The 13,428-nt window shown below is 39.9% G+C and overlaps 1 protein-coding gene across 1 annotated transcript in view; it reads left to right on the forward strand.

Moving 5' to 3' along the window:
- The window catches only part of usp53b (ubiquitin specific peptidase 53b), a 37,408-nt gene that overhangs the window by 7,473 nt on the left and 16,507 nt on the right, over nucleotides 1-13,428 (forward strand). The window contains exons 5-14 of the mRNA XM_083765268.1: nucleotides 424-558; nucleotides 2,013-2,126; nucleotides 2,416-2,498; nucleotides 4,505-4,610; nucleotides 5,442-5,588; nucleotides 5,782-5,931; nucleotides 6,134-6,302; nucleotides 10,817-10,930; nucleotides 11,311-11,433; nucleotides 11,836-12,550. Of these exons, the coding sequence (XP_083621394.1) occupies nucleotides 424-558; nucleotides 2,013-2,126; nucleotides 2,416-2,498; nucleotides 4,505-4,610; nucleotides 5,442-5,588; nucleotides 5,782-5,931; nucleotides 6,134-6,302; nucleotides 10,817-10,930; nucleotides 11,311-11,433; nucleotides 11,836-12,550 (1,856 nt within the window). The remainder of the gene's footprint in view (nucleotides 1-423; nucleotides 559-2,012; nucleotides 2,127-2,415; nucleotides 2,499-4,504; nucleotides 4,611-5,441; nucleotides 5,589-5,781; nucleotides 5,932-6,133; nucleotides 6,303-10,816; nucleotides 10,931-11,310; nucleotides 11,434-11,835; nucleotides 12,551-13,428) is intronic.

The raw sequence follows: 13,428 nt of genomic DNA on the forward strand, positions 1-13,428 counted from the left end.
GCAATTATTTCGACATAAGTAGTAGCTGATCTACAAGCTTACAACGCATCACTTTGTGACAGGTTATAAGCTTGTAGATCAACCATTTCCGTACATTTCAGTTATTTGTCAGTTTTTATTTGTCATACCTTTTCATGTCAAAGTCTAAAAGCCAATCAGAAATGTAATTCCTATTCATAATGTTCAATGCCAAAAACACAATTAAATCGTTAATCACAATTATTTGTGACAATTAATCGTCAACTTAAATGTGTAAGCGTGACAGCCCTAATACACAGTATTCAATACATCCAAATAGAATATAGTAGAATGTTTTGAAAGCTGGGAACTAGTTCTCTTTAGCAATTAAAAGCAGACATTCAGCACTTACTGTCTAAATGGTTGTATTGCATCAGATCAAAAGGAGTTCTTCTTATTTTTCAGAGTATATTCAGCCAGTTTCAACAGAGTAGGGAAAGTGCACTGCCCTCTGACAGCCTGCGTAACGCCCTTGCTGAAACCTTCAAGGATGAGCAACGCTTCCAGCTTGGCCTCATGGATGATGCTGCTGAGTGCTTTGTATGTTCACCCTGTGATTTATGATTTACGGTTAAATGTTGATGAAATGCCTATATTGATATGTATTGTACACGCACAATGCTTCGGATGAAACTCCCAGCTGTTTAAATCGTATGTTGAACGCAAAGGGGCAGTGAGCCAGGCCACCCTCAAGACTGTATGCTGTGTCCTCCTTTGTGGCCTTGATGGTAAATGGTAAATGGTGCATTTATATAGCGCCTTTATCCAAGGCGCTTTACAGAGATTGTGCATTACATTCACCCATTCACACACACATTCATACACCGATGGCAGCGGAAACCATGCAAGGCACCAACTAGCACATCGGGAGCAATTAAGGGTTCAGTGTCTTGCTCAAGGACACTTCGACAGTAACTCTGGGGGAGCCCGGGTTCGAACTGGCAACCTTACGGTTACCATCCAGGCACTCTACCCCTCTCTACCCCTGAGCCACCGCCGCCCGTGATGCACCGTGCATGTGCAGTGTGCACTACTTATTTGAAGACAACTTTGGTTGTTGGCATAGGTGCAGAAGTCAGAACTATAATTTAGTTTTTAGAAAGCTTATTGTCTATGATCCTATAATAATAATAATAATAATGTTTTATATAGTGCTTTTCTAGGTACCCAAAGTCGCTTTACAGAACAAAAGGGGGGGGGGGGGTTATGTAGGGAGGCCAGTCTGAAAAGGTGGGTTTTGAGTGTGCTTTTGAGCATTTCGAAGGTGGGGGCAGCTCTGATGTGTGTAGGGAGTGTAGGTGATGGTGAATATTTTGAAATCAATTCTGAATTTGACTGGGAGCCAGTGGAGTTCACAGAGGACAGGTGTGATGTGGTCCCTGGATCGGGTTCTGGTGAGCAGGCGGGCGGCAGAGTTCTGAACGTACTGTAGTTTTTTGAGAACCTTGGTAGTGACGCCATACAGGAGGCTATTGCAGTAGTCAAGTCTGGATGTGACTTACTTAATAGACTTACTGCAATAGTTCCACAATCTTATCTAACAATGCAGAGCTGATTGGGTTCTCACCAGCTGACTTGGAATCAGCCTCCATTCACATAAATGAACGGTCCTTGAGGCTCAGTGAATTAATGCAATATCCTTATAACTTGAATGTCATGAGTTTAGTTTCCACCTCAGTGACCTGTGTTGCATGTCATCCCGCATCAGTAAGCATCCCTCCATATTTCTCCAAAAGGAAATTGAGTCAGTCACCCCAGTGATGTACTGTACGATCAAGACAAATCTTTCACGGGGTCCAGTGATAACGTATATGTATTTTATATTTATTTACTTTTGAGTTTTGTAGTTATTTCTGATTACACTTGTAGAATTTAGAGGATCCTAATTCAGCAATATGGCACAGAATGTTTATATAGCCTCTGTCATTTTCAATATGTGGTAGCATGTAGTCACTTATCACACTGTACCTGCTTTGACTTACTGTACATGTTAGGAGAACATCTTGGAACGGATTCACCTGCACATCGTTTCAGACACTGCAACCGATGCTTGTTCATCCAAATCATGCATAACCCATCAGAAGTTTGCAATGACACTTTATGAGCAGGTACATCTTTTTTCCAATTCATTTATTATTACTTTTGCTTTATTGTACATTGTGCAAAATACAGGATTATTTCTGTTTCAAGACAAACCTTTGTGTAGAAATGAATATGAACTCATTGTTAAGACAATTGAAAAAGCTGTTTGCAAAATAACGACTGTTTTTAACACTGTTGCTGTAACAATAATAGCCTACTGTAAAAGAGGAAATCACATAATTCGAGTGAACTATACTATATGACAAACAACTGTTGTAAATTGTTATAAAACAATGCTCATCCTTTACGTTGCAGTTTGTTTGTCGCAGTTGTGGTGCATCTTCTGACCCCCACCCTTTCACTGAACTGGTCCACTATGTCTCCACCACTGCTTTATGGTGAGTACATATCACTACTTTTACCTCAGTTTAAAAGAGGGAAAATAACATCAGGGCTTGATTGTATTTGGGGAACATTATTCATGTATTGTACACTTTGCATCAACATTTAATGTCCAACTGTCCTTTGTCTATAGACTGATTTAAATCTTACTGTGGGCCATATTCACACATGCAACAGTATTTAATGGCGTGTGTTTGTCCTGGTATTGCTGGTACTACTCTTAATGTCACGTGCTGTAGACAAATCTCAATTTCACAATTTTATTTCTGCCATGTCAACAATAGCATGCTAACATTTCAGCAGTGGCACAAACCGCCTAACCTGACGCTGCCAGATCCAAGAAGCTTGCTACACAAATTTGTTTCACATCTTATTGGGATCTGGGATCGCGGAAGCAAATTTGATGACTGGGCTGTTCCTTTTTTTTCAAGATACTTGGTAGATGATTGGATGGGACCGTTTGTCTATCACCGTGTGGGCGTGCAAACACAACCAATCATATTGACGTGTCTATATAGCTTCACATCCGGTTTCGCACATATCCCGCCCTTGGCTCACGCTGATTGGTTCGGTACGGAACGGATTTGTGTCAGCTCAACTCCCTGAGAGATCCCAGATGAGTGCTGTGTTGGGGAACATGGTTACCCAATACCGCCCTCATCTGGCAGCGTCAGGTTACAAACCGCCACCACCTTCATTCATACATCATCATCATGCCCCATTTTCAGTGATTCTCACAGGTTGTAAATGTGCAGTACTTGTGGTGGGCTGATGGCTGGTGGGGGAAATGTATTGAGATAACAATATGAAATTTTGACTTTGAAGTGCTGTTTATTCACTGTGCAAAATAAGTCAAATGTATAACTATCTATTCAACAGAGAGGCAAAAGAAAAAGACAAATACTGTAGCAGTGCAGAGTAGGAATTTACAGATGAGATATCTTGGCCAATATCAATATCCAATCTATATCCAATATAATTAATTGCTGTTATGGTCGATAACCAATATAACCAATGCCGATATGATCTTAGTTAGGCTATCTTAAAAAATTATAATAATTTTGTCCATTCTGAAAAAAGGCTTTGCTTTGAATAAAGCTATGCCTCTTTATTCCAAAACTAGGGATACACCGTTATTGAAATGTTGGCCCATATCCCAACATAAACAGTTTGAATGTAGTATTTTTATTTAAAAATGTTCAAACTTGTTGACTCTTTTGAAAGCTTCCCCAGAAAACACTGACACTGACAGGCTTTTATTTATTTATTTATTTTTCAACATAATTATTATAAAATAAAATATTTGCTAAAACTGATATATTATTTTGATATCGATTCGATACCGATATTGCATTTTAAATCCAATATCTGCCGATACCGATGTGATGACCGATTAATTGCCCATCCCTAGTAGTGCAGAGTTATAACCAAAAGAGAAATACAATTACATATGTATACTTGATACATGATTATACTGTATACAATGTATACAGCCCTATGTAAAATACGACTTGGACATCAGTGTCTATTTACAGATATTGTATGTAAGTGCTAATATCCTGTATAGCACCTGTCCACTGAGGGTGCATATTGTCTCTGTCTGGCAGAAACCTGGTATGTCCAAAACCGTTTCTTTCCAGGAAATGGAAAAAACAGGCTCTTAATACTTTTCATTGATCCAATATTTATGAAACCCACACACAAGACGGAATCAAATTTCACTCTATAATGTATTTTCTATAATAGAAAAAATTGCTGATCTACAAGCTCACATGCATCGCAATACGTTGTGAGCTTGTAGATGGGCTATGTTCGCTACTTATGTTATATGTGAGTTGTATGACGAAGTAGGGTATTCATTTATGGGGGGGAAAAAACAAGGTTACAAGGATACAAGGTTTCTGCTCAACAGCAAGAATATGCTGTCGCAAACATATATGGACCTCCTCCAGTTTAACTATGATCCACCGGCGACTACACAACCTGTCCTCTGTATGTTCAGCCAACAGGTGGATCGTACAATGGGGAAGAACGACAGGCTCAGATCAGACATGTTTGGAGAATTGCTGCAGGCAGCAAACGCTATTGGTGATCCCCGAAGATGTCCGGTATGTTTCTTATGGTCATCGTTTGTTATTCCCCTTCTATTTCTATTAGCAAAGAAGATATGCAAATGCATAAAGTGGCAACTCTCTAACCAATGCCTTTTCCGCATGCTTTCAAACATCTGCTTGATTTGAATTAAACGTTGACCAGCAATCCGCACAGTGAAGATGGATAGGAGTGACTGTGTTGTTCCATGCAGAGTTCTGGCTCTCTGGGCTTTCTGCTTTGACATTGCACTTGAAGCAGCCGGAAGGAGAGTGTGCCAGACTAGTGTTAGGATATAAATAGCAGTAGGAGCTTATCCATTTTTTCTCTCTCTCATCTGTGCTTGCTACTGCTGTCTCCTACTTCAATGTGAGTCAGATTGGTGTAGCAAAGTGTCTTGTTCCCTTAGCCTTTCTTCTCAAAAGTACCAGCTACTGACTAAAATGTAGTGTGTGTGTGTGTGTGTGTGTGTGTGTGTGTGTGTGTGTGTGTGTGTGTGTGTGTGTGTGTGTGTGTGTGTGTGTGTGTGTGTGTGTGTGTGTGTGTGTGTGTGTGTGTGTGTGTGTGTGTGTGTGTGTGTGTGTGTGTGTGTGTGTGTGTGTGTGTGTGTGTGTGTGTGTGTGTGTGTGTGTCTTGAGTCAAATAAAAACTGGAAGTATATTAATTTTTTTGTGTGATTCTCTGTGTGTAGGTTATGGAATTTCCGATTTTGCTGCATATATAGAAAATATTTTAGAAAAGCACGACATAGAATTCGTGTTGGTGTTGTACTACTGTAGCTATATTAAAAATTGCAATGTCTTCTTTTTATATAATAAATAATTCTGATCTTACTATGTGTTCGGCAGAGCAACTGTGGTCAGAGCATCAAGATCCGGCGTGTGCTCATGAACTGTCCAGAGATTGTCACTATTGGATTTGTATGGGATGCTGAACAATCGGATCTTACAGACGATGTCATTAGGTCACTTGGTCCACGCTTAAACCTGTCCGGGGTAAGAGCAGCGAGAGCTACACCATTTCTCTGCCATTTTTAAACAAACCATGGCAAAAAATAATTGTCCATGGTGCTTGAAAATCAGCCTGGACTACATCTGCTACTTCTCTACCAGCGACCGTAAAGACGACCCATAGTCTGAACGGTGACTTAGCATTTACCAAAGGGAAAAATGTCCTTTTGTCTTTCAGTTGTTCAATCGTGTAACTGACGAGAATGCCAAAAGAAGCGAGTTACATCTGGTGGGGATGATCTGCTTTTCAATTAAACATTACTCAGCTTTTGCCTATCACACCAAATCTTCAAAATGGATGTTCTTTGACGATGCCACTGTAAAAGAGGTAAGTAATTACTTTGTCCTATGGCAAAAGATGGATAACTTTGGAAAAGAATCATATTGGTTGTGTTACTTTCTCTTAACAAATCAAACCTTTCATAATTAACCGACCGTTGTCTCTCAAAGGTCTACACAGGGGCCCCTCCTTTCTCCCCTCTACACAAATGTCAATGAAAATAGCTGATCTACTCCTTCACATTTCACAGATTGGATCGAAGTGGAAAGATGTTGCCTCTAAATGTATCCGGGGACATTTCCAGCCTCTGCTTTTATTTTACACCAATCCTGAAGGGACTCCTGTCTCCAGTGAGGATGCACCAAAACAAACCACCATGTGTTCCCGTTACAAAGCCCAAGTTAATGGAGAAGTGACAGGTAAGAAGAATCAGTGGTGGAAAAAGTACTCAAATGGTTTTACTTAAAGCTGATATATAAAGTTTCCAGTGTTTTTACACAGAATTCAAATAGCTCCACCCTCCCCCCCCCCCCCCTGTCATTCTATTGGCCGAGCCAGGTCACTTCAGGCTATGGGATTGTTGTTGCTGCTGGGAGGGACGCTATGGATATTGCGCTCGTATGGCTAAATATGACATTAAACAATTATGAATTTCTATCGATAGATTAGTTACAACAATGACATTGAGTTCACATGTTTTTTTTTAAGGGTAACTGTAGCATAATCGCAATATCACACGACTGACACGACGTGTCCCATAGTAGTCTCAAGTGAGGAAGTAGCGGAGGAGGAGACTCACTGGCTCTCAATTCAATTATCTTTTATTTGTAATTGTGCATACCGGTATAAAATATATATTGCCCCTCAAATGCCCCATCCATACATCATCGTTTATGTGAACTACTCTGTCCACGGTTATTCATTGCAATGAAGAAAAATCGCTATGATGATCCGCGACGGCTGTCATCGTTGGCGAGCACGGGTTGAATGCATGATTCAAGCCGGCCGGGCAGGCAGTCGCCGCGGCGGTGACTGGTGACATGATACTATTATTCACTTCCACTTCCACCATTTCAACAAATAAGCACATACAACCCACTCCACATGAACGATATTGATGTAACCAGGAGATTTTATGGGGGGGTCTGAGTCCGACGTTCTGTGACTTATAGGATCCTCCGAGGTCTGAGGGGTGCTTGCTGCTGCTATTCACACCACCCAACCATGCACTATACATAGCGATTCTCATATTCAATAGGCTTACATATTAAATCATAAACATACTATTTCACATGAACAATGTTGATGAAACTAAGATATGGGGATAATATTATACATTCATTACAATGAAATCTCGTCGCGTTTTCATTATAATACTGCTGGGTTGAACACACCGTCACAGCCTTGCGCTGCAATTGGCTAAAAGTTCAAATCTCCCCTGACGTCCCGACTAGTAAACGCTAGTCTAGTGGATATAAACAGTCCCTTCAGCCAGAGGGGGCCAAAGGGAGAGTGTGCTGTTGCAGGAGAACACCTCAGCATCATAATATAGCCCCAAAAAATAAATGTATATATTAGATTTTGGCTGAAAACTTGTCTATATCACCTTTTAAGTAAAAGTATCAATACTGCAATATAGAAATACAAATATAAAAGTCTGTATTTGAAAATGTACTACAAAGTATTGTTGTCAAAATGTACTTAAAGTACCAAAAGTAAGATTAGTCATTGTGCAGAAGGTCCCATTTCAAGTTTTCAAATGTATAAAAATCTTTGGAAAATACCCAATCTCACAATGTGTCTCATCGCGACGCATTGTGTGCTTATAGATCGGCTATTTTCAAATGTCCAAAATGATAATATATACTGTATGAATTTACCACTTAAACCCTCGATTCTTAGTGAAACAGATCTATATCAAAATTCTTTTCAGATTGGATCTGAGCTACAACTGTACTGTAAACCTTTGTGAGCTTGTAGATCTGCTATTTTTTGTTTGTCCCCCCCAGAATAGGCATTAGTCCCCAATATTAAGCAGTTGATTTGTTCTTTATACTTTCGTTAATCAGTGATTATTTTTGGACACAATTGGTTCACACACATTTTTATACACATGATGCAGACACACATACTTTCTTTCTCTACGTTCTTTCTCTACTTTTGAGAAATTCACCTTTCCTATGTTAAGCATATTTCTTTTCTATTTCTCTGACTTTTGTTATAGTCAGCCAGAAATCAATTAGGGCTACTGAAAGCACATCGACCAGGCTACAATCATGTGAATCTTTTTGGGAGGATTACGGTGGATTTATTCCACAGCGGATGCAACAGATGCATCAGTGAGGATTACAGTGGTGATCAGCTTCCATTTGTCTAATAAAGTAATGCCAAAAAGAATCCCCAATATTTTTGTAGTATCAAATCAATTTTCTAAGTACTGTACCATTTCAGTAAATCAAATTAAACATGACACTTGAAAGAGTGCTGTAGAAGATGACCATTATTGCATTGGGATTGAGAGAGTGCTTTTAAACCACTCCCCAAACAGAGATTGCCCTGCTTCGTTGTGTGCCGAGTTGAACTTGACATGAGGATGATGCTTCTGTTACATGCAGATTACCACCCACGCCTGGCCCTCTAATCCCTGCTCCTGGGACCCGGAACACTCTTGCATTTGCTCCACAGTGCACAATAAAATCCTCACTGTTAATTTGACGTTGAGATCACAGAAATGGATCAGCAAGTGTCAGATTTTCTTTTGCATTTTCAGAGTTGAATTTGCACTGAGGGTTTTGCGGTGTACTAACTCCTCCCCTGGACATTTTCAATGTTTGCTTCCATTAATGTCTCTGCTTTGGTTTTTGGTAATGGCGCCCTGCTGTTAGATGGATTTATTTCTGCTGTAGTATTGTGTACTGGTACCTCTGTTGGCATGGGATTGGATTCTAGTTTTGGTGACAAAAAGTGTAAGTAATTGATTGGATTTATTACAAATAAATACATTTGATACAGTAGGGCTTTTAATTAATGCTTTTGAACAGAGTTTGACTGTATTTCTGCTTCTTAATTATATTTGTAATTATTCTTTTTTTGTAAGTGTTAATAGCTCTGTACATTACAACAGCAAGCATTTGCCTAGAGTGTTTCCCTGTCTCTCAAGCTCTTAAACAGAAATACATTTTCAGGTCGGGATTATCGGGATACCAGTTTTGTCCAATCAGGAGAGAACTCATTCAGAAGTCAGGACACAGGATAAACAAGAGGAATTTAGCTTAAAAAGTGATTAAGCAAAATTGGAACTGGAGCACTATATATACATTTTAAAACATTATTTACTTAATTCAGCAGAACCACAAAACTATTTGCGTCTGGCCACTGCGAGGCTACCACAAAACCTCCTTTGTTCTTAGATTAATTAAGTGTGTGGGAGACATTGTGAGGTGAAGTGAAGGCATGCTGTACTATTATGTCCACTGTAAGCCTACTTACAGGGAAAGACATGCATCAGATGGTTGACTAATGATGTGGCATCTGTGCTTTGGTCAGATGCGTGCTCTCCTCCTTGCACGTTATGCACAAAATATGTAAGGCAAGACAATGCTAGCTGGTACTTTGAACAGTGGTGGAAAGTACATTTACTTAAATACTGTACTTATTTTGAGGTATTTGTACTTTGTATTTGTACACTGCATCTCAGATCCAAATATTGTACTGTATTTTTACTCCACCACAATTATTTGAAAAATTAGGTTACTCGTTACTTTTTTAATTCAGCCCTATATACATTTCGGCCATTTGAAAATAGCCCCATCTACTGTACATTGTGAACTTGTATCTGCTATTTTCAGAATCATTTTTATACATTTGAAAACTTGAAATTAGACACTGCATAATGAGCACTTTCTACTTTTGGTACTGTAAGTACATTTTGATGGCAATTCCTTTGTACTTTTACTTTTACTCGAGTGCATTTTCAATTCAGGACTTTTACTTGTAACGGAGTAGATGCAGTATTGATGCTTTTACTTAAGTAAAACAATTGAGTACTTTATCCACCACTAAAAATAATAGAGAGAAAAAATGATGACTATTATGGGGTAGTAGGGGGGTCTGGTGGTTTTTGCATGCAATCTGTAAACAGCTTGTCAGGCTCTTTAGTGCCCTCATGTGTGCACGTGTCCAAACATTCTATATGCCTGAGTGAGTGCGTCACAAGTCTCTATATCAGTGGTTCTCTTATTTATATATACTAGTCCTTACCCGTTGTGAGATATTTGCCCCCCCCTTGTGGCCGTGAAGGGTACTGCGCCTGGGTGCATTTGAAATTGACTAATAAATAAATTAATAATCATAATGTGTCAAATCGAAAAAAGGGCTTCGTTACGCCCTCCATATTCATATGGGAGTGATTGGTGCAGGCAGTAAGGAGTTACGGCAATGTTTCTGACAGACACACACACAGACGCACAGACATTCGGTTAATTATAGTATGATATATATATATATATAATTCTTTTTTTTTTTTTCAAAGATTTTCAAAAATAGCCCTTGTACATCTGCTATTTTTGAATAGCTAACATATAAATGGATGAAGTGATAAATTATTGTGACTCTATGTTACTACTGCTGCCGGAGAATTTCACTGTTGTGAGCCTGTGGATCTGCTTTTTAGTTTAGTTTTGCCTATAAAGACATGCCCAAAATAGGTACGCTAGGTTGAAAGTGCTTAAGTGTGTCTGTGATTTTCTTTTTTTAACCATTGAAAAAGTATAAACAAGAGCTTGTGACTAAATGATAACTACATTGGATACCTTGGAACAGCAGCCTTCTCCCATTCATGTCAAAGTAATGTTTTTGGACATAAGATTTCTGCCCGACAGTGACGATGTGTGTCTGCTCTGCACACTGATTTAACACGTCTTGTCTTCTGCAGTAACGAGCTCCAAGAAGCTTGATCCAGGCAGAGAGAATGCAGGGCCACACGGTGCTAATCAGGGCCTCCACAATCATCTGCTACCTCCTCCCTCCACCTCAGGCTTCAACAGAGGTTAGTAGTACAGATCTCTGTAGTACAGATCTCATGCAAACATCAGAATCCCTATTCTGGGGGAAGCATTCTGCAGAAATCGGGCAGAAATCTTGTATATCCAAAATCATTACTTTGACATGAATGGGGGAAAAATAACCTGTGTTCCAAGGTATCCAATGTAGTTCTCATTTAGTCACAAGCTCTTGTTTATACTTTTTCAATCTACATCTACAAGCTCACACTTGTAGTGTTGCTAGTTTCGGCAAAGACATCTTTATTGTAGAGGGGAAAAAGGCACATTTTGCCAACAACACCCGTAGAGTCTCTTTGAAGAGATCTTTTTTTTTAAAACAAACTAACCAACGATACATGTGGCATTGCAATCCCCTTTTCCTCAGTAAAACTCCCTCTTGGCAGTTCCAATAAAATCCGTGAGCCCTTCACGGAGAATTTGCAGAGGGCTTCTGAGGCGCCAAAAAAAGACAGAGGACATCGGCGAACTGACCCTTCTCAACACAAAGGTAATTTCTCAGCAGTCAAAAGTGGTCAGATAGGTTGGCCGTGTGAATTTTCAGAGCATTGTGTTCCGGCTTGGATAAATGTAATGCAGTACACTTTAAGTTCTTATTCATTGGCATCTTAGTGGGGAAGTTCTTGAACAGTGTTTGAATGTGCAAAGCTCATAAAAGCTCATAAAATGTTGAGAACCACTGGTGTAGTATATACTGTATCAGTGTATCATATTGTCTTGCCCGACAGGCGACAGCAGGGACGCATTATAGATACAAGGATCATTGAAGTTAGAGGAAAAGAGCCAGAATAGGTCACAATAATACTTCATCCTGGTACCAGATAAAACATGAAAATTTTATAAAAAATGTGATCCATGCCAAATATCTCCACCCCACTTTTTGTTTTTAAAGATATGGCATACATTAGATCCTCATCTCCAGAGAATGGACTGAAACCACACGCAGAGCAGAAATCAAAAGGCTGTCCGCGAGCTGAGAAATCACTGAGCCATTCGAGCAGAGGATCTCAGGAGCCGCGCGCGTCCGGCGCACAGGGTGCGGGTCACAGCCGGAGGACCAGCGCGTCCCCCAGTCGTCACGATCACGACATCGAGTCCGGCGGTGGCGGTGGTGGAGGAAGCCGCAATGGTAAAGCCAAGTCCACCTGGAGGCCCGTTCGGGAGGTGTTGAACGTGGACAGCGTGCTGAATGAAATGGAGCAGCGTCGTCAGCAACAGCAGCAACATGACAGTAAGCCTTCGTCCCACGAGAGGGTGCACGCCGAACGAGACTGCACCGAGCCGGAGCGGGACTACACCCGCAGCAGCAGAGAAGACCGGAAGCAGAAGTGCTTGATGACCATCTATGAAGATGAACAACGGCACGAAACGGAAAGTCACAGCTCTTTAGAGTCAGAGAGCCGACCCAACCACCACAGCCACAGCAACAGGCTTAAGAATGGGCCCAAGACCCTGCTGCGTAGCGACACCTGGACCATCCAGAGGACAGAGTCTGGCTATGAGAGCAGTGATAGGCTTAGCAGTGGCTCCACCAATCCAGACTCACCTGGGGTAGATGGCTCTGCTAGTAAAGACCAGCGAATACCACCAGAGGCACAGTCACAAAGGTAAAATAATATCTTCATTTATTCATTTAGTCAATTTCCTTCACTATACTAGTATAAAATATGGAATGAAGGAAATGACTGCAAAATATAGAAATCAACATTTCCAGTATCACAAGCAAACTGAACACAACTTCAAAATGGTTGTAGAGTTGAATTAAATTTGTTCCTGGTTAAATTCTGACTTTTCAGATTTTACAATTGACTAGGGGATAACACTAGCAAAATCACGTTTTTATTTTGAGCGAATTGGCCGACAATATATACCTTTTTGGATTACAGTATTGAGTTTCATTATGTTGGTAAAGGTTGTATAATGACTCGAGGGTGTGCTTTACCATCATCATTGGCGCTTGAGGCTCTTTGAAGCTTATTGAACTTTGCACTAGCCTGACTGGCACTGCATCACTGTTGTCTGTTGTCCATAAATAACAGTAAAGCACCATAAATAACAGTAAAGCACCATAAATAACAGTAAAGCACATCGTCTCATCTAGTATTAATCAGTGGTGGAAAAAGTACTCAATGTTTTACTTAAGTAAAAGTATCAATACTGCAAAGTAGAACTACTCTGTTACAAGTTAAAAGTCCGGAATTAAAAATGTACAAAAGTGTTGGCATCAAAATGTACTTAAAGTGCCAAAAGTGGAAAGTACTTACTGTGCAGAAATGTCCCATTTCAAGTTTTCAAATGTATAAAAATATTTTGAAAATAGCAGATCTACAAGCTCACGATGTGCTGTGAGCTTGTAGATTGACTATTTTTAAATGGCCGAAATGTATATACTGTAGGGCACTGTATGTTTTGTAATAATAATCAAAGTAACTAGTAACTAAAGTTTTCAAATAAATGTAGTGGTGTAAAATTACAATATTTGCCT

The sequence above is a fragment of the Protomyctophum parallelum genome (genome assembly GCF_964188405.1).
Source record: "Protomyctophum parallelum genome assembly, chromosome: 5".
Classification (NCBI taxonomy): Eukaryota; Metazoa; Chordata; class Actinopteri; order Myctophiformes; family Myctophidae; genus Protomyctophum; species Protomyctophum parallelum.